Source organism: Cherax quadricarinatus, chromosome 5, assembly GCF_038502225.1.
Source record: "Cherax quadricarinatus isolate ZL_2023a chromosome 5, ASM3850222v1, whole genome shotgun sequence".
NCBI lineage: Eukaryota > Metazoa > Arthropoda > Malacostraca > Decapoda > Parastacidae > Cherax > Cherax quadricarinatus.
The window spans coordinates 52956739-52984593 of NC_091296.1; the positions used below are offsets into that span (position 1 = coordinate 52956739).

General features: G+C 42.0%; 2 protein-coding genes across 14 annotated transcripts in view; both read right to left on the reverse strand.

Annotated features, from left to right (window-relative positions):
* RyR (Ryanodine receptor) overlaps window positions 1-27855 on the reverse strand; it is a 388707-nt gene that overhangs the window by 162009 nt on the left and 198843 nt on the right. For 9 of the 13 annotated variants that reach the window (XM_070101970.1, XM_070101947.1, XM_070101924.1 and 6 more), the window contains 10 exons: window positions 27043-27130; window positions 19210-19393; window positions 18258-18484; window positions 16840-17194; window positions 15510-15886; window positions 13589-13726; window positions 12330-12557; window positions 11458-11573; window positions 9260-9414; window positions 3230-3493 (listed from right to left, as the gene is read on the reverse strand). In XM_070101970.1, the coding sequence (XP_069958071.1) occupies window positions 3230-3493; window positions 9260-9414; window positions 11458-11573; window positions 12330-12557; window positions 13589-13726; window positions 15510-15886; window positions 16840-17194; window positions 18258-18484; window positions 19210-19393; window positions 27043-27130 (2132 nt within the window). The remainder of the gene's footprint in view (window positions 1-3229; window positions 3494-9259; window positions 9415-11457; window positions 11574-12329; window positions 12558-13588; window positions 13727-15509; window positions 15887-16839; window positions 17195-18257; window positions 18485-19209; window positions 19394-27042; window positions 27131-27855) is intronic. The other 4 variants (XM_070101968.1, XM_070101962.1, XM_070101964.1 and 1 more) reach the window with 1 other exon arrangement.
* Window positions 24109-26796, reverse strand: LOC128685120 (uncharacterized). The gene is made up of 2 exons (XM_053771644.2): window positions 26639-26796; window positions 24109-26477 (listed from the first exon to the last, which is right to left on the reverse strand). The coding sequence occupies exons 1-2, from the start codon at window positions 26689-26691 to the stop codon at window positions 26225-26227; spliced, it is 306 nt and encodes a 101-aa protein (XP_053627619.1). The 5' UTR covers window positions 26692-26796; the 3' UTR covers window positions 24109-26224.

Consider the following 27855-nt stretch of genomic DNA (forward strand, 5'->3'; position numbering starts at 1 on the left):
GGTTGTCGAAGTAGATGGTCTGTACCAAGATACCCTTGTGTTGCAGTGTCTGACAGAATGAACATTAAAATGGTATAAAATACCGACAGATTGTTAGGTAAGACACATATGCAACAGTTAGGTATCTTTATTTTGAAACGTTTCGCCTACACAGTAGGCTTCTTCAGTCGAGTACAGAAAAGTTGATAGAAGCAGAAGATACTTGGAGACGATGTAATCAGTCCATCACCCTTAAAGTTTTGAGGTGGTCAGTCCCTCAGTCTGGAGAAGAGCATTGTTCCGTTGTCTGAAACAATATGAAGTTGAAGTGACAGAATCGGGCCTTATATAGTGCCAGGAGGTGAGACGTAGGTTGATTTGGGAGGGCAGGTCCTTCTCAAACCCAGTCGTTCTCACTAGTAGAGGTTGTCGAAGTAGATGGTCTGTACCAAGATACCCTTGTGTTGCAGTGTCTGACAGAATGAACATTAAAATGGTATAAAATACCGACAGATTGTTAGGTAAGACACATATGCAACAGTTAGGTATCTTTATTTTGAAACGTTTCGCCTACACAGTAGGCTTCTTCAGTCGAGTACAGAAAAGTTGATAGAAGCAGAAGATACTTGGAGACGATGTAATCAGTCCATCACCCTTAAAGTTTTGAGGTGGTCAGTCCCTCAGTCTGGAGAAGAGCATTGTTCCGTTGTCTGAAACAATATGAAGTTGAAGTGACAGAATCGGGCCTTATATAGTGCCAGGAGGTGAGACGTAGGTTGATTTGGGAGGGCAGGTCCTTCTCAAACCCAGCCGTTCTCACTAGTAGAGGTTGTCGAAGTAGATGGTCTGTACCAAGATACCCTTGTGTTGCAGTGTCTGACAGAATGAACATTAAAATGGTATAAAATACCGACAGATTGTTAGGTAAGACACATATGCAACAGTTAGGTATCTTTATTTTGAAACGTTTCGCCTACACAGTAGGCTTCTTCAGTCGAGTACAGAAAAGTTGATAGAAGCAGAAGATACTTGGAGACGATGTAATCAGTCCATCACCCTTAAAGTTTTGAGGTGGTCAGTCCCTCAGTCTGGAGAAGAGCATTGTTCCGTTGTCTGAAACAATATGAAGTTGAAGTGACAGAATCGGGCCTTATATAGTGCCAGGAGGTGAGACGTAGGTTGATTTGGGAGGGCAGGTCCTTCTCAAACCCAGCCGTTCTCACTAGTAGAGGTTGTCGAAGTAGATGGTCTGTACCAAGATACCCTTGTGTTGCAGTGTCTGACAGAATGAACATTAAAATGGTATAAAATACCGACAGATTGTTAGGTAAGACACATATGCAACAGTTAGGTATCTTTATTTTGAAACGTTTCGCCTACACAGTAGGCTTCTTCAGTCGAGTACAGAAAAGTTGATACGTCTCACCTCCTGGCACTATATAAGGCCCGATTCTGTCACTTCAACTTCATATTGTTTCAGACAACGGAACAATGCTCTTCTCCAGACTGAGGGACTGACCACCTCAAAACTTTAAGGGTGATGGACTGATTACATCGTCTCCAAGTATCTTCTGCTTCTATCAACTTTTCTGTACTCGACTGAAGAAGCCTACTGTGTAGGCGAAACGTTTCAAAATAAAGATACCTAACTGTTGCATATGTGTCTTACCTAACAATCTGTCGGTATTTTATACCATTTTAATGTTCATTCTGTCAGACACTGCAACACAAGGGTATCTTGGTACAGACCATCTACTTCGACAACCTCTACTAGTGAGAACGGCTGGGTTTGAGAAGGACCTGCCCTCCCAAATCAACCTACGTCTCACCTCCTGGCACTATATAAGGCCCGATTCTGTCACTTCAACTTCATATTGTTTCAGACAACGGAACAATGCTCTTCTCCAGACTGAGGGACTGACCACCTCAAAACTTTAAGGGTGATGGACTGATTACATCGTCTCCAAGTATCTTCTGCTTCTATCAACTTTTCTGTACTCGACTGAAGAAGCCTACTGTGTAGGCGAAACGTTTCAAAATAAAGATACCTAACTGTTGCATATGTGTCTTACCTAACACACTAAGAGAGAGCAACTGTATTTACTCCAAAACATTTGAGTTATTCTCATAAATATGAGGTGCTATCAAAAAGTTTCTGGATTGCAGCGATAAAAAATATATAGGCATACCTAATCACCTAGCTGAAGTTATCTCCCATGAAGTACTCTCCTTGGGAGGTTATACATTGATCGCAGCGCCTCTGCCACTTTAAAAAAAAAATGAGCATGCTCTTGACTTGGCATGTCTTTTTTGTCCTTGGCTGAGTTAGTGCTTATCCACTGTGAAGACTGTTGATTGGTCTCTGAGTCGTAGCTGTAGATCCAAGTTTCATCATCAGCTTTGACCTTAGAAAGAATATCTGGGTCACCCTTGACTTGATTTTTGGAGGTCCTGACAAACATCCAAGTGATGGTTCCTTTGGTCTTGAGTCAGCAAGTGGAGCACAAATTTCGCAGGTCATTCGCCTCATGTTCAAACTTTCAGTCAAAACGTTTTGACATAACCCATAAAAATTTCCAAGAGCATTTGCAATGTCCTGGATATTCTGATGACATTCTTCGTGAATAACCTTCCTCAATATTTCGATGTTGGCGTGTGTGATGGACGACTAGATTGTTCATCATCCTCAACTGACGTTCGTCTTGCTTTGAATCGAGAAAATACCACTGTGTCTAACCCATGGTTTCACCGCCAAAAGCTTTCTGAAACATTTTGTGAGTTTCGCTAGACGTTTTACCCAGCTTGAAACAGAATTTCACACACACTCTCTGTTTTTTCAAAGATTCAGTTTTGTTACAAAAAATTGCAAAAACGCACTGACGCAAGAAAATGCTCGTCTGACCTCAATGCAATGACCGATCATACTGAAACTTGCCATGTTACTTCACAAAAGAGTGCACTGAGCAATATGATCTACAACACTGCCATATTTCACCAGGAAGCGCGTGAAAATTCGAGTTGGGAATTTTTTGATAGCATCTCGTAAATACACTGGGACAGCCAAAATCTTTATATTTGGCCGTAATGTTTAAGTAGAATATCAATTTGAGTAAAAGAACTTATGCGTAATACTGCTAAATTTAACACCTGTTGGGAGTAAGAAGGTCATTACTGCCTCACAAAAACTGAGACCTCAACATGCAACGATGTCGTCTTAAGTTCGTTCTGTCACCACAAGAGTACCACCCACCTCAGTGTCTACTGTCTCTTCCCGTCTTCCAGGTATCTTGGTCTTCTCCATGAGTTTCTCATGATAGTCCTGTAGCTCCTTCCTCAGATCTTCCCCACAGGGCGTCTCTTCCAGTTCCTCATCACTAAGGTTCTTGAAGCCCAAGATGGCATTCATCTGCTCTCTGGGTGGACAACGGAACTCCCTAGTCTTCCTAGCAGCCACAGAAGATGGTAAATCTGACTGCTTGATCTCAATGTATCGCCTCAGTTGATCTTGTTGAATCTGCAAAATTTTATTATTATTATTATTTACTATTTACATATTATTATCATTATTATGATTGTCATTAGTATTATTATTATTACTGCAGTACTGATAAAGTTCTGTGACATCCTCCTTGCTGGAGTATCCTGGATGAGTTATAACATCCTCGTCATCTCACCCAACACATTTGAACATTTCCACTTGTCAAAGGTAAGGTGATAATGCTAGGCTGCCACCAAGGTCAGGTATATACTGGCAAGCTGCGACTAAGGCCAGGTATATACTGGCAAACTGCCACTAAAGTCAGGACATTTATCAAAGCAAACATTTCGCCACAAGTTGCTTCATCAGTAATCACTGGAGTGAAGAAGATACTTGACGAGTGTGCTTCATGCAGGTGGATGATAATACTGGTTTGTGTTTCATGCAGGTGGATGATAATACTGGAGTGTGCTTCATGCAGGTGGATGATAATACTGGTTTGTGTTTCATGCAGGTGGATGATAATACTGGAGTGTGCTTCATGCAGGTGGATGATAATACTGGTTTGTGTTTCATGCAGGTGGATGAAAATACTGGAGTGTGCTTCATGCAGGTGGATGATAATACTGGAGTGTGCTTCATGCAGGTGGATGATAATACTGGAGTGTGCTTCATGCAGGTGGATGATAATACTGGAGTGTGCTTCATGCAGGTGGATGATAATACTGGAGTGTGCTTCATGCAGATAGATGATAATACTGGAGTGTGCTTCATGCAGGTGGATGATAATACTGGTGTGTGCTTCATGCAGATAGATGATAATACTGGAGTGTGCTTCATGCAGGTGGATGATAATACTGGAGTGTGCTTCATGCAGGTAGATGATAATACTGGAGTGTGCTTCATGCAGGTGGATGATAATACTGGAGTGTGCTTCATGCAGATAGATGATAATACTGGAGTGTGCTTCATGCAGATAGATGATAATACTGGAGTGTGCTTCATGCAGGTGGATGATAATACTGGTGTGTGCTTCATGCAGATAGATGATAATACTGGAGTGTGCTTCATGCAGATAGATGATAATACTGGAGTGTGCTTCATGCAGGTGGATGATAATACTGGAGTGTGCTTCATGCAGATAGATGATAATACTGGAGTGTGCTCCATGCAGGTGGATGATAATACTGGAGTGTGCTTCATGCAGGTGGATGATAATACTGGAGTGTGCTTCATGCAGATAGATGATAATACTGGAGTGTGCTTCATGCAGGTGGATGATAATACTGGAGTGTGCTTCATGCAGGTGGATGATAATACTGGAGTGTGCCTCATGCAGGTGGATGATAATACTGGAGTGTGCTTCATGCAGATAGATGATAATACTGGAGTGTGCTTCATGCAGGTGGATGATAATACTGGAGTGTGCTTCATGCAGGTGGATGATAATACTGGAGTGTGCTTCATGCAGATAGATGATAATACTGGAGTGTGCTTCATGCAGGTGGATGATAATACTGGTGTGTGCTTCATGCAGGTAGATGATAATACTGGAGTGTGCTTCATGCAGGTGGATGATAATACTGGAGTGTGCTTCATGCAGGTAGATGATAATACTGGAGTGTGCTTCATGCAGGTAGATGATAATACTGGAGTGTGCTTCATGCAGGTGGATGATAATACTGGAGTGTGCTTCATGCAGGTAGATGATAATACTGGAGTGTGCTTCATGCAGGTGGATGATAATACTGGAGCGTGCTTCATGCAGGTGGATGATAATACTGGTGTGTGCTTCATGCAGGTAGATGATAATACTGGAGTGTGCTTCATGCAGGTGGATGATAATACTGGAGTGTGCTTCATGCAGGTGGATGATAATACTGGAGTGTGCTTCATGCAGATAGATGATAGTACTGGAGTGTGCTTCATGCAGGTGGATGATAATACTGGAGTGTGCTTCATGCTAGTGAATGATAATACTGGAGTGTGCTTCATGTTGGTGGATGATAATACTGGAGTGTGCTTCATGCAGGTGGATGATAATACTGGAGTGTGCTTCATGCAGGTGGATGATAATACTGGAGTGTGCTTCATGCTGGTGAATGATAATACTGGAGTGTGCCTCATGCAGGTGGATGATAATACTGGAGTGTGCTTCATGTTGGTGGATGATAATACTGGAGTGTGCTTCATGCTGGTGAATGATAATACTGGAGTGTGCTTCATGTTGGTGGATGATAATACTGGAGTGTGCTTCATGTTGGTGGATGATAATACTGGAGTGTGCTTCATGCAGATAGATGATAATACTGGAGTGTGCTTCATGTTGGTGGATGATAATACTGGAGTGTGCTTCATGTTGGTGGATGATAATACTGGAGTGTGCTTCATGTTGGTGGATGATAATACTGGAGTGTGCTTCATGTTGGTGGATGATAATACTGGAGTGTGCTTCATGTTGGTGGATGATAATACTGGAGTGTGCTTCATGTTGGCGGATGATAATACTGGAGTGTGCTTCATGTTGGTGGATGATAATACTGGAGTATGTTTCACGGTTGTGGATAACAGTGGAGCGAGTGTGCTTCATACTGGTAGAAGAAAACAGTGGAGTGTGCTTCATACTGGTGGATGATAACAGTGGAGTGAGTGTGCTTCATACTGGTGGATGATAACAGTGGAGCGAGTGTGCTTCATACTGGTGGAAGAAAACAGTGGAGTGTGCTTCATACTGGTGGATGATAACAGTGGAGCGAGTGTGCTTCATACTGGTGGATGATAACAGTAGAGTGAGTGTGCTTCATACTGGTGGATAACAGTGGAGTGAGTGTGCTTTATACTTGTGGATGATAAGTGGAGTGAGTGTGCTTCATACTGGTGGATGATAACAGTGGAGTGAGTGTGCTTCATACTGGTGGATGATAACAGTGGAGTGACTGTGCTTCATACTGGTGGATGATAACAGTGGAGTGAGTGTGCTTCATACTGGTGGATAACAGTGGAGTGTGCTTCATACTGGTGGATGATGAAAGTGGAGTGAGTGTGCTTCATACTGGTGGATGATGACAGTGGAGTGAGTGTGCTTCATACTGGTGGATGATAACAGTGGAGTGAGTGTGCTTCATACTGTTGGATGATAACAGTGGAGTGAGTGTGCTTCATACTGGTGGATGATAACAGTGGAGTGACTGTGCTTCATACTGGTGGATGATAACAGTGGAGTGAGTGTGCTTCATACTGGTGGATGATAAAAGTGGAGTGAGTGTGCTTCATACTGTTGGATAACAGTGGAGTGAGTGCTTCATACTGGTGGATGACAGTGGAGTGAGTGTGCTTCATACTGGTGGATGATGAAAGTGGAGTGAGTGTGCTTCATACTGGTGGATGATGACAGTGGAGTGAGTGTGCTTCATACTGGTGGATGATAACAGTGGAGTGAGTGTGCTTCATACTGGTGGATAACAGTGGAGTGTGCTTCATACTGGTGGATGATGAAAGTGGAGTGAGTGTGCTTCATACTGGTGGATGATGACAGTGGAGTGAGTGTGCTTCATACTGGTGGATGATAACAGTGGAGTGTGCTTCATACTGGTGGATGATAACAGTGGAGTGAGTGTGCTTCATACTGGAGGATGATAACAGTGGAGTGAGTGTGCTTCATACTGGTGGATGATAACAGTGGAGTGAGTGTGCTTCATACTGGTGGATGATGACAGTGGAGTGAGTGTGCTTCATACTGGTGGATGATAACAGTGGAGTGAGTGTGCTTCATACTGGTGGATGATAACAGTGGAGTGAGTGTGCTTCATACTGGTGGATGATAACAGTAGAGTGAGTGTGCTTCATACTGGTGGATGGTAACTGTAGTGTGCTTTATACTGGTGGATGATAACAGTAGAGTGAGTGTGCTTCATACTGGTGGATGGTAACTGTAGTGTGCTTCATACTGGTGGATGATGACAGTGGAGTGAGTGTGCTTCATACTGGTGGATGGTAACTGTAGTGTGCTTCATACTGGTGGATGATGACAGTGGAGTGAGTGTGCTTCATACTGGTGGATGATAACAGTGGAGTGAGTGTGCTTCATACTGGTGGATGATGACAGTGGAGTGACTGTGCTTCATGCTGGTGGATGATGACAGTGGAGTGACTGTGCTTCATGCTGGTGGATGATGACAGTGGAGTGAGTGTGCTTCATACTGGTGGATGATGACAGTGGAGTGAGTGTGCTTCATACTGGTGGATGATGACAGTGGAGTGAGTGTGCTTCATACTGGTGGATGATAACAGTGGAGTGAGTGTGCTTCATACTGGTGGATGATAACAGTGGAGTGAGTGTGCTTCATACTGGTGGATGATAACAGTGGAGTGAGTGTGTGGAGATGATAACAGTGGATTGAGTGTGCTTCATACTGGTGGATGACAGTGGAGTGAGTGTGCTTCATACTGGTGGATGATGAAAGTGGAGTGAGTGTGCTTCATACTGGTGGATGATAACAGTGGAGTGTGCTTCATACTGGTGGATGAGTGTGCTTCATACTGGTGGATGATAACAGTGGAGTGATGCTTCATACTGGTGGATGATAAAGGTGGAGTGAGTGTGATGGATGAGTGTGCTTCATACAGTGGAGTGAGTGTGCTTCATACTGGTGGATGATAACAGTGGAGTGACTGTGCTTCATGCTGGTGGATGATGACAGTGGTGTGGGTGTGCTTCATACTGGTGGATGGTAACTGTAGTGTGCTTTATACTGGTGGATGATAACAGTGGAGTGAGTGTGCTTCATATGATGGAGTGAGTGTGCTTCATACTGGACAGTGGAGTGAGTGTGCTTCATACATACTGGTGGATGATAACAGTGGAGTGACTGTGCTTCATGCTGGTGGATGATGACAGTGGTGTGAGTGTGCTTCATACTGGTGGATGATAACAGTGAGTGACTGTGCTTCATGCTGGTGGTGGAGTGGTGTGAGTGTGCTTCATACTGGTGGATGATGACAGTGGAGTGAGTGTGCTTCACTGGTGGATGATAACAGTGGAGTGAGTGTGCTTCATACATACAGTGGAGTGAGTGTGCTTCATAGCTTCATACTGGTGGATGATGACAGTGGAGTGAGTGTGCTTCATACTGGTGGATGATGACAGTGGAGTGAGTGTGCTTCATACTGGTGGATGATGACAGTGGAGTGAGTGTGCTTCATACTGGTGGATGATAACAGTGGAGTGAGTGTGCTTCATACTGGTGGATGATAACAATGGAGTGAGTGTGCTTCATACTGGTGGAGGATGACAGTGGAGTGAGTGTGCTTCATACTGGTGGATGATGACAGTGGAGTGAGTGTGCTTCATACTGGTGGATGATAACAGTGGAGTGAGTGTGCTTCATACTGGTGGATGATGACAGTGGAGTGAGTGTGCTTCATGCTGGTGGATGATGACAGTGGAGTGAGTGTGCTTCATACTGGTGGATGTAATTTCAAACACGACATTTCTAAGGTTATAACTAAGTTAGTCTTCACACTGATGACGTTTTGACAACATCGTCTTCGTCCGATTACAGTACGAACAATAGGTGACACCAGGATGTTGGATGGTAAACTTGTTAGGCCAAACTTGAAGTAATCAAGTAGAACTTGAGGAATGGGGAAGGGTAGGCTCACCCCTCTTCCCCACGCCGTGTGTGTGTGTGTGTGTGTGTGTGTGTGTGTGTGTGTGTGTGTGTGTGTGTGTGTGTGTGTGTGTGTGTGTGTGTGTGTGTGTGTGTGTGCGTGGGCGTGCAGAAAAACAACGTGGTCACTTGCCTCGCCCACGTAGTCGTGAGAGAAGGCGATGAGGCTCTCCACACGGTGTCTCTTCTGCAGGTCCAGCAGGTGGTGTAGGACGTAGCACAGCTGGAGCTTCACGCCTTCTGCTATCTCCATCTGTAGGATCCCCTTTCTGTTCTCGTCTTTGCCCTCTGAAAGGATCCGTAAGATATTCTTTATACTCTGAACTTACTAATGAAATATTCTTATCTTCTCTGAAAGGATCCGTAAGATATTCTTTATACTCTGAACTTATTAATGAAATATTCTTATGTTCTCTGAAAGGATCCGTAAGATATTCTTTGTACTCTGAACTTATTAATGAAATATTCTTATCTTCTATGAAAGGATCCGTAAGATATTCTTTGTACTCTGAACTTATTAATGAAATATTCTTATCTTCTATGAAAGGATCCGTAAGATATTCTTTATACTCTGAACTTATTAATGAAATATTCTTATCTTCTATGAAAGGATCCGTAAGATATTCTTTGTACTCTGAACTTATTAATGAAATATTCTTATCTTCTCTGAAAGGATCCGTAAGATATTCTTTGTACTCTGAACTTATTAATGAAATATTCTTATCTTCTCTGAAAGGATCCGTAAGATATTCTTTATACTCTGAACTTATTAATGAAATATTCTTATCTTCTATGAAAGGATCCGTAAGATATTCTTTGTACTCTGAACTTATTAATGAAATATTCTTATCTTCGTAGCTTATGAAGAAATGTTCCTTATCTGAAATTATCAGTATAACATTTCTTACCCTTTAAGATGAATTAATATTTGTGAACCACTGGAATAATTAATATGATTTACCCTCTGAAATAAGAATTTTTTTTTTACCAGGCGAAATTAATATTTAACTATTGCTAGATCATAGAAATCCACTATAGACTAAAATTGTGACCACGTCCTGTCACGTGACCTCTATTATTTATTATTAATTATAATTATTTATTTTATTATATTATTATTTTTATTATAATTGTTATTTATCATTATTATTTTAATTATTATTAATATTATTGTTGTTATTTATTATTATTATTAATACTTCCTCTTTGTTAACTGTAATTTTATTTTCGTTTATTTTTACGTCATTATAAACTTTATAAATAATTACCTCCAGATGTTTAATTCCATAATGTTAATCAATATTATTTTTGTTGTTGTCGTTGTTCAGAAGCATGAAAATATATGGTGATGGTCTGATGCTACTCAAACATTGTTCTTCCCGTCGCGCATCGTTCCCAGTCAACTGATGCCTGCTATTTTTATATTTCCGTTTTTTTAAGTATTCTTCTTGGAATCGAATAAATCTGTTGTGTTTACCCGTCTAAGAGTATACCTGTCTAAGGGTACACCTGTCTATATCTTCTAAGAGTATATATCTAACAGTATACCGGTCTAAGAGTATACCTGTCTACGTATACCTAAGAGTATACCTGTCTACGTATACCTAAGTATACCTGTCTGAGAGTATACCTGTCTAAGCGTATACAGGTAGGTAATAGTCTTTAGTTATACCTGTCTAGAGTATAACTATAGGTGCTATAGGTAGGTATATAGGGTGGTAATATATGGACTTTATGCCTATCTAGAATATAAGGACAGGCAATAAAGAATCTTTATTTATACCTTTTTTTTTTTCAACAAGTCGGTCGTCTCCCACCGAGGCAGGGTGACCCAAAAAAGAAAGAAAATCCCCAAAAAGAAAATACTTTCATCATCATTCAACACTTTCACCACACTCACACATTATCACTGCTTTTGCAGAGGTGCTCAGAATACAACAGTTTAGAAGCATATACGTATAAAGATACACAACATATCCCTCCAAAATATATAATATAGATCAACTTTATTTTAGACGAGGTTTTCCTGAGCTCTATCAGCTTTACAGTTTTAATAATTTTAAATATAAACCAGATATTAAAACACAACACACTAAGTATTACCAGTCTTTTGCACTTCAACCACGACACTAACTCATTGCTACATGTCCTCCGACGTATCCAGTTCTATATCACTGCCCACGTATCTAGGTCTGTATCAATGCCCACGTATCTAGGTCTGTATCACTGCCCACGTACATAGTTTTACATGGTTCCCTACGTACCCAGTTCTATATGACTTAGGCACTTAGCCAAGGGTGTGCTCGCACGCCTTATTTCTGCGTCACGTACCGGGCTCGAAGTCAGGGTCCCACGTCTGTGGGTCGATCATGATAAGGAGTCGCTTGATGTCATCGTCTTGCAAGATGCCCACCAGCAGCAACTTGTCCACCAGCTTCAGTAGTGGACTGCAACAGAGTACGGTGTTATCGTTGCAACACAAACGTATCACACACGCAAAACTAGGAACTATTACTACTCCACACACTCACCTTAAGAAATCTACACTTAATTCAAAAATTTTATGGGCTCAGCCTGCATCATAGGCCTTCAGGAAAATAAATATATGTATCGGAGTTCAATAAGGCCGAGTATCACAACATATCTAGAATGACAATTTAAAGGCTGAACGTAATTTAATTTCACAAAGACAATTTTCTCAGTGCAGACATGAGTTACACAAAGACAACTTCTCAGTACAGACATGAGTTACACAAAGACAACTTCTCAGTACAGACATGAGTTACACAAAGACAACTTCTCAGTACAGACATGAGTTACACAAAGACAACTTCTCAGTGCAGACATGAGTTACACAAAGACAACTTCTCAGTACAGACATGAGTTACACAAAGACAACTTCTCAGTGCAGACATGAGTTGCACAAAGACACCTTCTCAGTACAGACATGAGTTACACAAAGTCAACTTCTCAGTGCAGACATGAGTTACATGAAGACAACTTCTCAGTGCAGACATGAGTTACACAAACACAACTTCTCAGTACAGACATGAGTTACACAAAGACAAAACTTCTCAGTCCAGACATGAGTTACACAAAGACAACTTCTCAGTGCAGACATGAGTTACACAAGACAACTTCTCAGTGCTGACATGAGTTATTTACACAAAACCAACTTTTCAGAATAAACATGAGTTACTTACACAAAGAGATTTTCGTTGGATCCTCCTATTGGATCTCTGTTGTGGATCTGGTTGGTCTTAACAGCATCTGAGAGGGCGTTCATGACGAATTCTCTGGCCACGTCGAGTGGGAAGTACGGAGAGGAGAGTCCCTTGATGGTCTCGATGTTGGTGCTGTTGTTGACGACGTGAACACCGGCAGACAAGTAAGTGGAAAGCATGGGTTGTGTCTCCGAGTTGCCCAGCTGGCTACAGTGGGCAGGAAAGGAAGTTTGGGAACAGGTAAGGTGATTCGGGGAAACGTATAGGCAAAGGGAGGTGTGTTGAAGGCAAGTGAGGCATGCGCACAAGCACCGTCCACAGTGCACGTGCCAAAAATAACCCAAGGCAGATGTTCCAAAGTGCATACGCCAAAACATAAGGAGAGAAGGCAGGTGTTGGAGCGTTGTTAGAGCCATGGTGATGGTGGTGGTGGAGATGCAGGAGAGCAGCAATCAGTGGTCATGGTGAGGTACACAATGTGTTAGCACCAGATGACACGGGTTACCAGTGCAGACCAACACAAGCCCAAAACAATGTAAGAAGAAAAAAAGGTAAAACAAAAAAATATATATAGATACTTGTAAATCAGACGCATGTCGTAAATTATTATCACTTAGCAAATGAGGCCAAATAAAAAAGGTTATAAAATGTTCAGTTTCTTTATAAAAAAAATAACCAAAAAGAACGTGAGAAGCAGACTAATAAAATAAATAATATTGCAACATAAATATTTACAGTTGGTAAAATGTTAGTTACGACCCACTATAAATTTTTGGAGTCACAGCCCAAAAATTTTGGAGTAATTAATAACTAAAATGTCAGGAATACTAACAAAAAATTTCAGGAGTAATGATGCAAAACACGTAATAACTCAAAATTTCAGTAGCATATACATACATACATAAATATATACATACATACATACATACATATATATATATATATATATATATATATATATATATATATATATATATATATATATATATATATATATATATATATATTCTCTGTAGTAAATTCCAATTAATTTAAATACTCTGTTAATTATTTATCTCAATAAATTGAATAAAGTAAGTGTGCTAAAGTGACTCATGTAGCTTAAAATATTTCTTGATGCACAATACGAGTTTATGTAATATATTTAGATAACTTAACGCAAATAAACGATTTATGAGCTCAGGTGTTTATTGTCTCTGGTGTTGTGTGAGCTGAACAACATTACCACGGACACGAACCTGATGTCTGACATAGTCATGATGGGCCGGATAGACTCAGTGTGTGTGGCAGACATGGAGTTACCCATGCCTTCCTCACTATAGATTTCCTTCAGCTCGTTACTCAGGGGCACGATGAACTCATTGTGGGTCACCTCCCTGCAGGAAGACCATCGTCAGTAATGAACAAGCAGTAGTCAAAGGCATCTGCGTTTTTATCTATAGCAATGCAATAATCGTAACCTAGCGATAACAAATACAAAACAACCACAGAGTGGGGGAGTTGAATGACAGCTCTAGGCCTTTCGTGTTGCAGTCAACACACTGTCAAGAGCTTGCGATACTGGAATATAAAAGGTCAGCCCAGGTATGCCTATGAAGACATCTCATAAAGGAAGAGCCGCCCAAGTTTACCCAGTCTGACTTACCATCAGATGCCAGATGCCAAAGATTCAAGAAAGTAATTCAAGAAGCAGCAGAAAAAGATAGCCAGCCCATAAGTGTTGTAGGTGTGGTAATAAAGGGGAGAATATATCATTAATGGTATGTCAAGTCAGGCCTTTCGAACCTCCATACGTATTGTTACAATTAACAAATAACTCATCTCTCGTGTGCGTCGCATTATCTAAGTTCTGGAAATTTCCTCACGAAGTAGCCTCATAGATCAAACACATTAAACAATATTTACATTTCAAGGACATTCACAAAATAACTCATTTAATGTTATGCATCTTTCGACAGTTTCGTCTCGTTATTTAATAAGCGGTACCGAAGCGTTAGGGAAAGACTAATCTGTCTAGTTCACTGGTAGGCGCAACACTTAACACTCCATAAATAAGTTAATAAGAAAATCAGAATTAGCGTGCTGAGACCAACCGCCTTATGCTATATGAGTGTTCAGCTTCCTAGCATAGTTAACATTTAGTCTTTTTTTTATTAACATATCGGCGGGTGGCCCAAAAAAGAAAAACTTTCATCATCATTCAGTCTTGCATTTCATTATTCTTAATTCCATGTATACTACCACTATATGCTAAAAGATTGTTCAACTTCCTAGCATGGTTAACATACAGTCTTAACATTTCATTATTCCTAACTCCATGTATACTACACTGTGGAGTAGATGATCTTGCACTGACAACGCTACCGTCTTAAAAAATATTTCTTGGGTTTTCCTCAGTTTTATAAATAATATTTTCCTTTTCTGTGTAATTAGCAAATCAATATTCTCAGAAAAGACTAACCTGTGTAGTAGATCAGAGTCAATGAAAGATTGACCAACCTGCTCTGTAGTAGCGATTATGTTAAAACTTGTTCACTGAGACAGGCAATCAACTATTTGGGTTGAACTCCATTTCTGTTTCGCTATTACAGCTCTTGATAATGTGTCGACTGCAACACGAAAGGCCTGGAGCTGTCATTCAATTCCCCTTCTCTGTGGTTATATGGTTACTATTATGGAGTGTGGTTGAATTGCATCTATAACAATGTCGAACCTCTTAGGCAGATGCTCTTTAAAAACTTTATATACTCTGCTTGTTTGGTAAAAAAAACGCACAGGTTCTACCTACACTCAGGTTCTACCTACACTCACAGGTTCTACCTACACTCACAGGTTCTACCTACACTCACAGGTTCTACCTACACTCACAGGTTCTACCTACACTCACAGGTTCTACCTGCATTCACAGGTTCTACCTGCACTCAAAGGTTCTACCTACACTCACAGGTTCTACCTACACTCACAGGTTTTACCTACAATCACAGGTTCTACCTAAACTCACAAGTTTACCTTCACTCACAGGTTCTACCTACACTCACAGGTTCTACCTATGCTCACAGGTTCTATCTTTACTCACAGGTTTACCTTCACTCACAGGTTTTACCTACACTCACACTCTCTACCTAAAGAGCACATCAATACAACTGAAAGGAGACTTACATAGTATTAGCGAAGCTCTCCAGATGCAACGATATCAGGAGATTATAGAAGCCCATTCTGAGAGGTCCAGACATATACTCGTTCTGCATAGCGTAAAGCAGCTGCTTCTGGTCCACGTGATTACACAGGGTGTGCGCTGCGCGATAGTTGCTCTGGTAGCACACCGCGCAGTAGAGTGCTAGCGTCTGCGCGTGGAAGCTGAGCAGCTTGTCGTATTCGATCAGTTCGAGGATGTCGATGCATCGGTCCTCCTCCGGGATGTGGAGGGCGAGCATCGGCACTGGGTCTTCGGCCAGCATAGACCACCCGCGGATGTCGGAGAGTTTGAGAGCGTGAATCTTGAGTGATGTATTTGGCACCCTGGACCACTGGAAAGGCTGTAAGATAACAAAACAGTCAGTATTGTCACCCTGCACCACCGGAAAGGCTTTAAGATAGCAAAACAGTCAGCACTGTCACTCTGGACCACTGGTAAGGCTGTAACATAACTACATAATCAAGGCCACTGGTAATATAACAAAATACAATCAGTACCGCCATGACCACTAGTAAGGTGGTGGTCCAACTCGAAGTGGACGGGTTTTATTCTGAGAGCGTGCGCCCTATTCTGAATGTATAGGTCTTATTCTGTGTGTTGGTCTCATTCTGAGAACAGGGGTCATATTCTAACTGTGTGGGGTGTGTTGTGAGTGGTGTTATATTTAGAGAATCTGGGCCGTGTTGTAAATCTCGACAAACTCAATGCACAGGTGGAACACACAAGGAACACTTGGAACCTTCATGAAGAGAAACCATACCACGGGTGGGATTTGAACCCGTGGTCAGAGTCCAGTGGCTAACGCGACGGACTGGAGTTTTGAGACTTTGACCGCGGGTTCAAATCCCGCCCGTGGTATTGTTTGTTTGCAATCGTGTCATTACGATTTCGTGATTCATGAAGAGCAATGTAGATAGGTTGGCGTTCTGGTCAGAGGCGAGGAAGACGAATCTGAACGAATACAAGTGAAAAATAATGAATTTTTTGGTATAACAGTCTCAAACGTGAATGTAATTTTTTTTTGGCAACAAGCGAACCAAACAAAACACAAATAACCCACACATAGGACAATGCAACTAATGACGACGTTTCGGTCAGTATATATATATATATATATACTGCCTCCTCTTCCTTCGCCCTTATGTGACTAGTTAATGGTCCAAGTCGGACCGAAACGTTTTTATTAGTTTCATTCTCATATGTGCGGCTTATCTGTGTATTGTTCCAGTCACGGTACAAAAGAGAAGGGCAGTGGAACATACAATAAAAGTAGGAGGAACATGGGGTTCATACCTTAAGTATCTGTACTTTAAGACGCGGAGGCATCTGAGGCACAACATGCTTGTCACTGTTCTGGAGCACAGCAGCACTGAGAGGCAGCGTGTTGGGGGTGCGTCCCAGCTCGATCTGCAGCACCTCCTTGCTGGTCGGCTCGAGGAAGACCCCTGGGAAGAGCTTGGTGCCTGGCTCCATGCGGTACTTGTGTCGGGTGTCCTTGCCGTCACACTGCAGCGTGATGAAGCCGGTGGAGGTGTCGATGAAGCAACCGATGAACATGCCTTGCGAGGCGCTCTTCCCGCCGGTGTCAGATGACACCTCAGCGTGAAGCTCGTCAGCACGGAACATGTAGCAACTGTGACGCTCCACGCTGTGCGAAGCCACAACCACATTGGCTGTTAAACTTATGCGTCTAATATCTTAATATACTGACATATTTACCAAGGTTAGGGGTTCTTAGGGTGGGGTTTATGGGTACGTCTACGTCTATAAGAGAGGTTCGAGGTTACTATGAGGTTCATTAATCCCCAGGGACCCTTTTTTTTACATGTTTAAAAATATATTGTAAAAATGGAGTGAGGGTCACAGGTACTATCTGAGGATTTGTGAAGTCTCTTTAAAATTTTATGACTACCTTCCACTCTTCATTTTGCGTGCATTAAGGTAGAGGAGGCTGGACTTAAATACGGAGTTACTTTCATTAGATCGCACAATGACAGAAATACATCTACTGTTTTTCTGAAGGTGCTTGAAAAAATGTGGCTATAATGTCCTGAAATCTGAACATCATTAATGAAGATAATGTGAGCAATTAATACAGGTGAGTGTCATTACTCAGGGCTTCTGACTCCATCATTTGCAGTTGAACAATGATGTGAGCCAAAAACTTTACTCATATAATAATATAAAGAAGTGTGTATGTATATCTTTTTTAACGCTAAACCCGTATGGGTTATAAAGCTCCTAGGGTATGGTAGGCATTTGGGTTATCCTAGGTTCTCTACACATATGCTGCTATTTATGATAATCTATGTAACTGTATTTGCCTATACCTGAATAAACTTGCTTACTTATTATTTACGCTCGATCCAAGAAAGAAAAGGGTAAATCCAACTCTTTGGATCAAGATCCCTTCACCGGCATCAAGGAATCGATCTGACTTAGACCATTAACACCAGAAGATTGGTAATGAACAAGGAAGAATAAAAAAGTCAGCAGAATTTCATATTCAATTTTGGTTGTGAATACAGGGCCATTAAAGTGTTTCAGGTGGCAAGATTATTATTATTATTATAATCAAAAAGAAGCGCTAAGCCACAAGGACTATACAGCGCTGCAGGGCAGGAAGGAAGCGAGGGCATCAGGTGGCAAAAGGGAGATGGATGAGTAATAGGTTACGGATAACAGCGGGGCAAGAACCATTGAGTACTCACGCGTTCTGGATGTGTCCGTCCTCAGTGTATTCCTGAACGATGACGGAGCGGACCTTACTCTGGTCGAAGGCGGTGTCGTGGATGTGGTACTGTGTGGTCACCCAGCCGATGTAGACGTGGGCAGGGTCCTGACCTGGGAAGATCCTGACTCCGTAGAAGTACTCGTTCATCAACTTGAGGCACTCAGGATCAAACAGCTCCTCCTCCCGTAGCTCCTCCGTGGCTCCCTGCAAGCAACATCACATCCCATGTCATCACTACAGCCATGTTAAAGTAATATTACTCATAACATGTCCAGTCCTTTAGCTTCAAAGCAGACCATCCTTCTGATCATTGTCAGTATCTCACTGTGGCTAAGAAAGTTTAACGTGCGATTCTCACATTAGACTTCAAAAGCAATTCTTGTTATTGTTGTGGTTTATGTCACTGACAGCTAATGTTACTGTTGTGGTTTATAAGACCAATGACAGCTTATGTTATTGTTGAATTATCTTAGGATACAGGTAAATGTATCATCATCTTGGGATACACTGGATGCGAGAGGTGTATAGTACCATACACTCTTTATTAAAGACGACCTCGTTTTCAATAGTTTCCATATTGGTCAAAGTATTTTTTATTCCACTTAGGAAAAACAACTGTGTAATAATCCATTCCGAATGTGGTTGAGAACGTAGTTGGGTTAAGCCAGCAAGTGCTTAACCACTGAACGGCTTGTCGTCTGACGACACCATCCTCTTTCCTGACGAACAGATGACTAACACGGCGAAGTCTCGACCATACGTGGGATTAATGTACTACCAAACTATCTCAGTTGATTAAAGTACAATAATAATAATAATAATAATAATAATAATAATAATAATAATAATAATAATAATAATAATAATATAATAATAATAATAATAATAATAATAATAATAATATTAATAATAATAATAATAATAATAACCTGTCTCTCAGGGATGGCTGGAGGTACAAGCTTGGCATCCATGCCCTGCGTGAGCCTGACGGAGGGAGAGCGGTTCTTCCTCGCAGGTCGAGGAACCTCCAGTGTGTTGCCTGAGGGTTCTGGTGTACGACCCTTGCTGCTCCTGCCCCGGTCAGCACTCGCCTCACGCTTCTTACTGAAGAACCTGACGTACATCACAGCACATGTTAACCAATACACGCAACTTAGCCCTCAAAAAATCACAAAAATAACGTGTGTGTGAGCATAAAAAGCAATATTTCAAACGCTTTCGTGATCTCTCACATTATGAAGAAATAACAAAAGTGATCAAGCAAGAGTGTTCTTATATATCAGAGATGCGACCTCTCATGTACAGTCACTGTGATGTTAGCTCTCTCAGTGAGGGGTACTACAGTACATGTCCACTTGTACAGTCACTGCGATGTTAGCTCTAGTACATGTCCACTTGTACAGTCACTGTGATGTTAGCTCTAGTACATGTCCACTTGTACAGTCACTGTGATGTTAGCTCTCTCAGTGAGGGGTACTACAGTACATGTCCACTTGTACAGTCACTGTGGTGTTAGCTCTCTCAGTGAGGGGTACTACAGTACATGTCCACTTGTACAGTCACTGTGATGTTAGCTCTCTTAGTGAGGGGTACTACAGTACATTTCCACTTGTACAGTCACTGTGGTGTTAGCTCTCTCAGTGAGGGGTACTACAGTACATGTCCACTTGTACAGTCACTGTGATGTTAGCTCTCTTAGTGAGGGGTACTACAGTACATTTCCACTTGTACAGTCACTGTGGTGTTAGCTCTCTCAGTGAGGGGTACTACAGTACATGTCCACTTGTACAGTCACTGTGATGTTAGCTCTCTCAGTGAGGGGTACTACAGTACATGTCCACTTGTACAGTCACTGTGATGTTAGCTCTCTCAGTGAGGGGTACTACAGTACATGTCCACTTGTACAGTCACTGTGGTGTTAGCTCTCTCAATGAGGGGTACTGCAGTACATGTCCACTTGTACAGTCACTGCGGTGTTAGCTCTCTCAGTGAGGGGTACTACAGTACATGTCCACTTGTACAGTCACTGTGGTGTTAGCTCTCTCAGCGAGGGGTACTACAGTACATGTCCACTTGTACAGTCACTGTGATGTTAGCTCTCTCAGTGAGGGGTACTACAGTACATGTCCACTTGTACAGTCACTGTGATGTTACCTCTCTCAGTGAGGGGTACTACAGTACATGTCCACTTGTACAGTCACTGTGATGTTAGCTCTCTCAGTGAGGGGTACTACAGTACATGTCCACTTGTACAGTCACTGTGGTGTTAGCTCTCTCAGTGAGGGGTACTACAGTACATGTCCACTTGTACAGTCACTGTGATGTTAGCTCTCTCAGTGAGGGGTACTACAGTACATGTCCACTTGTACAGTCACTGTGATGTTAGCTCTCTCACTGAGGGGTACTACAGTACATGTCCACTTGTACAGTCACTGTGGTGTTAGCTCTCTCAGTGAGGGGTACTACAGTACATGTCCACTTGTACAGTCACTGTGGTGTTAGCTCTCTCAGTGAGGGGTACTACAGTACATGTCCACTTGTACAGTCACTGTGGTGTTAGCTCTCTCAGTGAGGGGTACTACAGTACATGTCCACTTGTACAGTCACTGCGGTGTTAGCTCTCTCAGTGAGGGGTACTACAGTACATGTCCACTTGTACAGTCACTGTGATGTTAGCTCTCTCAGCGAGGGGTACTACAGTACATGTCCACTTGTACAGTCACTGTGATGTTAGCTCTCTCAGCGAGGGGTACTACAGTACATGTCCACTTGTACAGTCACTGTGATGTTAGCTCTCTCAGTGGGGGTACTACAGTACATGTCCACTTGTACAGTCACTGTGATGTTAGCTCTCTGTGAGTGTGGGTCAGTAAGGGTACTACAGTACATGTACAGTCACTGTGGTGTTAGCTCACCCAGTGAGTGTGGGTCAGCAGGTGTACTACAGTACATGTACAGTCACTGTGATGTTAGCTCACCCAGTGTGTGGGGCTCAGTAGGTGTACTACATGTACTACAGTACATGTATAGTCACTGTGGTGTTAGCTCAGCCAGTGAGTGTGGGTCAGTAATGGCACTACAGTACATGTACAGTCACTGCGGTGTTAGCTCACCCAGTGAGTGTGGGTCAGCAGGTGTACTACAGTACATGTACAGTCACTGCGGTGTTAGCTCACCCAGTGAGTGTGTGTCAGTAGGTGTACTACAGTACATGTGAGGTCACATTTCTGATATATAAAACTCCTTGGTTTATTATTTTTACTATTCTCTATAACGTGAGTGTTCAAGAAAGGGGTTGAAATATTTTAAGTTTTCAAAAAGGTTATAGTGCATATCAAGGCATTATCTATTTCTTGTGATCTTATTGCATATATATATATATATAATATAAATATATATATATATAATATAAATATAAATATATATATATATATATATATATATATATATATATATATATATATATAATATAAATATAAATATATATATATAATATATATATATATATATATATATATATATATATATATATATATATATATATATATATATATATATATATATATATATATATAAAAGTTAACATATGAGAAGTTTTTACAAAGTAGAAGTGATGCAAGGAGGGAAGAGTATATGGAGAAAAGAGAGAGGTTAAGAGAGTGGTGAAGCAATGTAAAAAGAGAGCAAATGAGAGAGTGGGTGAGATGTTATCAACAAATTTTGTTGAAAATAAGAAAAAGTTTTGGAGTGAGATTAACAAGTTAAGAAAGCCTAGAGAACAAATGGATTTGTCAGTTAAAAATAGGAGAGGAGATTTATTAAATGGAAAGTTAGAGGTATTAAGAAGATGGAGGGAATATTTTGAGGAATTGTTAAATGTTGATGAAGATAGGGAAGCTGTGATTTCGTGTATAGGGCAAGGAGGAATAACATCTTGTAGGAGTGAGGAAGAGCCAGTTGTGAGTGTGGGGGAAGTTCGTGAGGCAGTAGGTAAAATGAAAGGGGGTAAAGCAGCCGGGATTGATGGGATAAAGATAGAAATGTTAAAAGCAGGTGGGGATATAGTTTTGGAGTGGTTGGTGCAATTATTTAATAAATGCATGGAAGAGGGTAAGGTACCTAGGGATTGGCAGAGAGCATGCATAGTTCCTATGTATAAAGGCAAAGGGGACAAAAGAGAGTGCAAAAATTATAGGGGGATAAGTCTGTTGAGTATACCTGGTAAAGTGTATGGTAGAGTTATTATTGAAAGAATTAAGAGTAAGACGGAGAATAGGATAGCAGATGAAAAAGGAGGCTTTAGGAAAGGTAGGGGGTGTGTGGACCAGGTGTTTACAGTGAAACATATAAGTGAACAGCATTTAGATAAGGCTAAAGAGGTCTTTGTGGCATTTATGGATTTGGAAAAGGCGTATGACAGGGTGGATGGGGGGGGGGGCAATGTGGCAGATGTTGCAGGTGTATGGTGTAGGAGGTAGGTTACTGAAAGCAGTGAAGAGTTTTTACGAGGATAGTGAGGCTCAAGTTAGAGTATGTAGGAAAGAGGGAAATTATTTCCCAGTAAAAGTAGGCCTTAGACAAGGATGTGTGATGTCACCGTGGTTGTTTAATATATTTATAGATGGGGTTGTAAGAGAAGTAAATGCGAGGGTCTTGGCAAGAGGTGTGGAGTTAAAAGATAAAGAATCACACATAAAGTGGGAGTTGTCACAGTTGCTCTTTGCTGATGACACGGTGCTCTTGGGAGATTCTGAAGAGAAGTTGCAGAGATTGGTGGTTGAATTTGGTAGGGTGTGCAAAAGAAGAAAATTACAAGTGAATACAGGAAAGAGTAAGGTTATGAGGATAACAAAAAGATTAGGTGATGAAAGATTGGATATCAGATTGGAGGGAGAGAGTATGGAGGAGGTGAATGCATTCAGATATTTGGGAGTGGACGTATCAGCGGATGGGTCTATGAAAGATGAGGTGAATCATAGAATTGATGAGGGGAAAAGGGTGAGTGGTGCACTTAGGAGTCTGTGGAGACAAAGAACTTTGTCCTTGGAGGCAAAGAGGGGAATGTATGAGAGTATAGTTTTACCAACGCTCTTATATGGGTGTGAAGCATGGGTGATGAATGTTGCAGCGAGGAGAAGGCTGGAGGCAGTGGAGATGTCATGTCTGAGGGCAATGTGTGGTGTGAATATAATGCAGAGAATTCGTAGTTTGGAAGTTAGGAGGAGGTGTGGGATTACCAAAACTGTTGTCCAGAGGGCTGAGGAAGGGTTGTTGAGGTGGTTCGGACATGTAGAGAGAATGGAGCGAAACAGAGTGACTTCAAGAGTGCATCAGTCTGTAGTGGAAGGAAGGCGGGGTAGGGGTCGGCCTAGGAAAGGTTGGAGGGAGGGGGTAAAGGAGGTTTTGTGTGCGAGGGGCTTGGACTTCCAGCAGGCATGCGTGAACGTTTGATAGGAGTGAATGGAGACAAATGGTTTTTAACACTTGACGTGCTGTTGGAGTGTGAGCAAAGTAACATTTATGAAGGGGTTCAGGGAAACCGGCAGGCCGGACTTGAGTCCTAGAGATGGGAAGTACAGTGCCTGCACTCTGAAGGACGGGTGTTAATGTTGCAGTTTAAAAACTGTAGTGTAAAGCACCCTTCTGGCAAGACAGTGATAGAGTGAATGATGGTGAAAGTTTTTCTTTTTCGGGCCACCCTGCCTTGGTGGGAATCGGCCAGTGTGATAATAAAATAAAAAAATATATATATATATATACACACACACACGTTATTAGAAACATTTATATTTTAAAATAGTTCACTAAACAGTATAAAATAAATTTAAAAAGTCAAAATATATATACATCATAAATATATTTCTTCACTCTTCAGCAACAGTACGGAACACTCAAAGAAAACATTAAAAAGGGGAATAAGTACACTGCATATGTGAATAAAGAGAATGTTGATGAAGTGGGTGGAGGTTTGGGTGTCGCATCTCCAGAGTAGAGGGAAGAAAGCATAAGTTGCTTGCTGAGTCTACATTAAACAAGCCACTATGTATACTCAAAGAACATGTAAAGCGTATATACATACATGTATACATACGTAATGAACATTTAGAAGAGTGCAGAGCAGCCCTGAACACTGCCACACAGCAGTCCTTCAATGGGAGTATATAAATGTATAATGCCACATCAAACTGTCAGAACGATATGGAAAAGAAACGAAGTGCCAGGGGCCCGGGACTGGAGCCCAGCAGAGCCCCGGAGCTGGAAGGCAGCAGGGACCTGGGACTAAGGTCAGCAAGGCCCCGTGACTAAAATTCAGCAGGGACCCAAAATTAGAATCCAGCAGAGGTTTAGGACTGGAAGCCAGTAGAGCCCCCCTAGACTAGAGATCAGCAGGTCCCAGAAGCTGGAAGCAAGCAGGGACCCATGAGATGGAAGCAAGACCCAGGACTAGACGCAAGCCGGGCCCCGGAACTGGAACCTAGCAGATACCCAGAGCTGGAAGCCTGCAGGGACTAGGAACTGGAACCTAGCAGGTACTCAGAACTAGAAGCCTGCAGAGACTAGGGACTGGAAGCCAACAGCTACCCAGAGCTGGAAGCCTGCAGAGACTATGGACTGGAAGCCAGCAGCTACCCCGAGTTGGAAGGCTGTAGGAGGCTGCCATCCACACTTCACTCACCATATCTCCCACTCAGTGCCTCAGCCACTCCCAATGCATGAATGATTATTCCTTAAGATACGCTTCAATTACTGCTATAACATTTAACTAAGATATATTACACACTGCAGTGGCATGCATTCATAAAAGGCAATGCTTTATAAACAATACTCCATTCGAAAAGAAAAATAAATCTTTGGTTAACACATTATGTAATTTTATCCATCATTCTGCACTTTCCTCATTTAGGTTTCAGTGAATTTGCAATTGAAACTTGTTAAGAATGTATCATCACCTGATAATCTTTCACTGGAACACGCAACCGTGGTTAACGCACTGGCCTGGGAGTTTCAGGACTCACTACCATGGGTAGTGATTTATTATCCTCAGTACACTTGCTTAATCGGCATGAAACAGTAATAATGGTAGAATTACCGATAAAATGTTAGGTAAAAGAACACAGATGCAATTAATGTGACATTTTACTGTGGTAACGTTTTGCTCTCCAGGAGCTTTGACAAAGCTCCTAGAGAGCAAAATGTTGCCACAATAAAATTCCACATTAGTTGCATCTGTGTCCTCTTACCTAACATTAAACAAAGTCCCCATGAAGAAATTCTGAGCAGGAACAGAATACCTTTCACTCCCCTCCCCTCGACATTTGCCAACCCTTCAAGGCTGTTTTGTTACGTGAATCAGTAAGAACAAATAAGTACCAATTTTCACATTTCACCTTCATCAAAAAGGTTTCCAGTGTCATTTGCTTACCCAAGCAACATTTTCACGACACTCCGCTCATGAGATGCAATAAATATGGTTAACAATAAAGTAATTTTTTGGATTAAAGAGAGTTTGGAGGTGTCTGTACAGCAGGAACAATAGTGAGGCGACCTCTGGTGTGCGCCAGTACGGAAGAATGTTTGCTTTCGACACGGTAAACAATTACATATAAGCCAAAGACACTTGAATAGCAAGCTGTGGTGGCAGGCGTGATCATAGTGTCAAAGACTCTGTGCTGCTAGGTGCCTAAAACTAGTTGCTGCTAGGTGTCCAAGTCCCTGACAGCCGCTAGGAGTCTCAAACTCTGTGCTGCAAGGTGCCTTAGACTCTAGGTTGTGCTAGGTGCTTCAGAGTCTGGACGCTGTTACTAGTGCCTCAGACTCTGGGTACTGCAAGGTGCCTAACACTGGCAGCTGCTAGGTGTCTCAGACTCTGGGTACTACAAGGTACCTAACACTTGGCAGCTGCTAGGTGCCTCAGACTCTGGGTGCTGCTAAGTACTGCAGATTCTAGATGCTGATAGGTGTCTCAGAAAGTGGGAGCTGCTGACCCAGGCTCCGGGGGTAATGCCACTGGTCGCCCCGGGCAGCGCCTGGCTGATGCAGAAGTGTGGAATATATATACGTGCTTTGACATGAGAAGGAGAGGCATGAGTACCTGGCAGCCATGACGGCGGTCACGGCAGTGTGGAACTGTCTGCTCAGTCCAGCCGGCGGAGGGAACACAAGGTCAGTGAGGGATCCAACGCCACCCCTGCCCACCCTAGTAAGCCAAAATGTTAAATCTTGTCCCCTTGAGTAGGCAACATGCAACAACAATCCATATTTCCAGTATATCACGTGAGAAGGAAGCGTTAAGAAGTTGACAGCAGCCCCACCGGTGCTCTCGTCTGCGGGGTTACCACTCTGTAAGAACACACTCACCTGCTCTTGAACCTCAGGCGTCGCTCCGTCAGGTCCTCTCGTATCAGGTCCATGCTTGCAAGAGAGACACTCAGTTGCAGCAGTGTATAGTTCTATGTTAAACCCGCTGCACCTCAGGCTTAAAACGAACACACATGATTTCCATAATACATTTGATGGGGGAGGAGGGAGGGAGTATTGAATGTATTGTGGAGATCCATAAGAGAAATTTGCAATCACTGGGAAGATATTAACACTACTGAATTATACAGTGCCTTACAAGAGTTAGTGATGCTAAAAGCTCTGACACTAGTTGATGAGGGATATGCATGTTTACAGGTGGAACGTGTGACGCAAGATTGAATCCTGGTGAGGCTAGAGTCGTCACTCTCTCCACTCCGTCACCTTCACCTGGGTTCACTCACCTGAATGGTGACTTGCCACGCTTTTTTCTTTCCGCAGGTTCCGGCGTGGCCTCCTGTGTCTCCCCTGTCACCTCTGTAGACATTGTACCTGAAGAACACACACACACACACACCTGAGTTATTGGGAAAGGAGGTTTTGTGGGCGAGGGGCTTGGGCTTCCAGGAAGCGTGCGTGAGCGTGTTAAATAGGAGTGAACGGAGACGAATGGTATTTGCGACCTGACGAGCTCTTGGAGTGTGAGCAGGACTAATATGTCGAAGAAAAACTTAACACACACACAGTATAATAGAGCTGAGTAAAAGTAAAGGACTATAACATTTCTCTATAACTGTTATACTACACTATAAGTGACACTACACCATAACAGTGACACTACACTATAACAGTGACATTACACTATAACAGTGATACTACGCTATAAGTGACATTACACTATAACAGTGACACTACGCTATAACAGTGACACTACACTATAACAGTGACATTACACTATAACAGTGATACTACGCTATAAGTGACATTACACTATAACAGTGACACTACGCTATAACAGTGACATTACACTATAACAGTGACACTACACTATAACAGTGACATTACACTATAACAGTGGCACTACGCTATAATAGTGACATTACACTATAACAGTGACACTACGCTATAACAGTGACATTACACTATAACAGTGACACTATACTATAACAGGACATTACACTATAAGAGCGACATCACACTATAAGTTACATGACATTATAAGCGATATTACACTATAACAGTGACACTACACTACAACAGTGACATCACACTATAAC

What these genes read in the sequence shown, in the direction of transcription:
- LOC128685120 (XM_053771644.2), bottom strand. Translation starts at nt 26,691, where the DNA reads ATGGACCTGATACGAGAGGACCTGACGGAGCGACGCCTGAGGTTCAAG. An exon ending in CGCCTGAGGTTCAAGAGCAG is followed by an intron (nt 26,478 to 26,638) that starts GTGAGTGTGTTC and finishes TTGGCTTACTAG; the next exon opens with GGTGGGCAGGGGTGGCGTTG.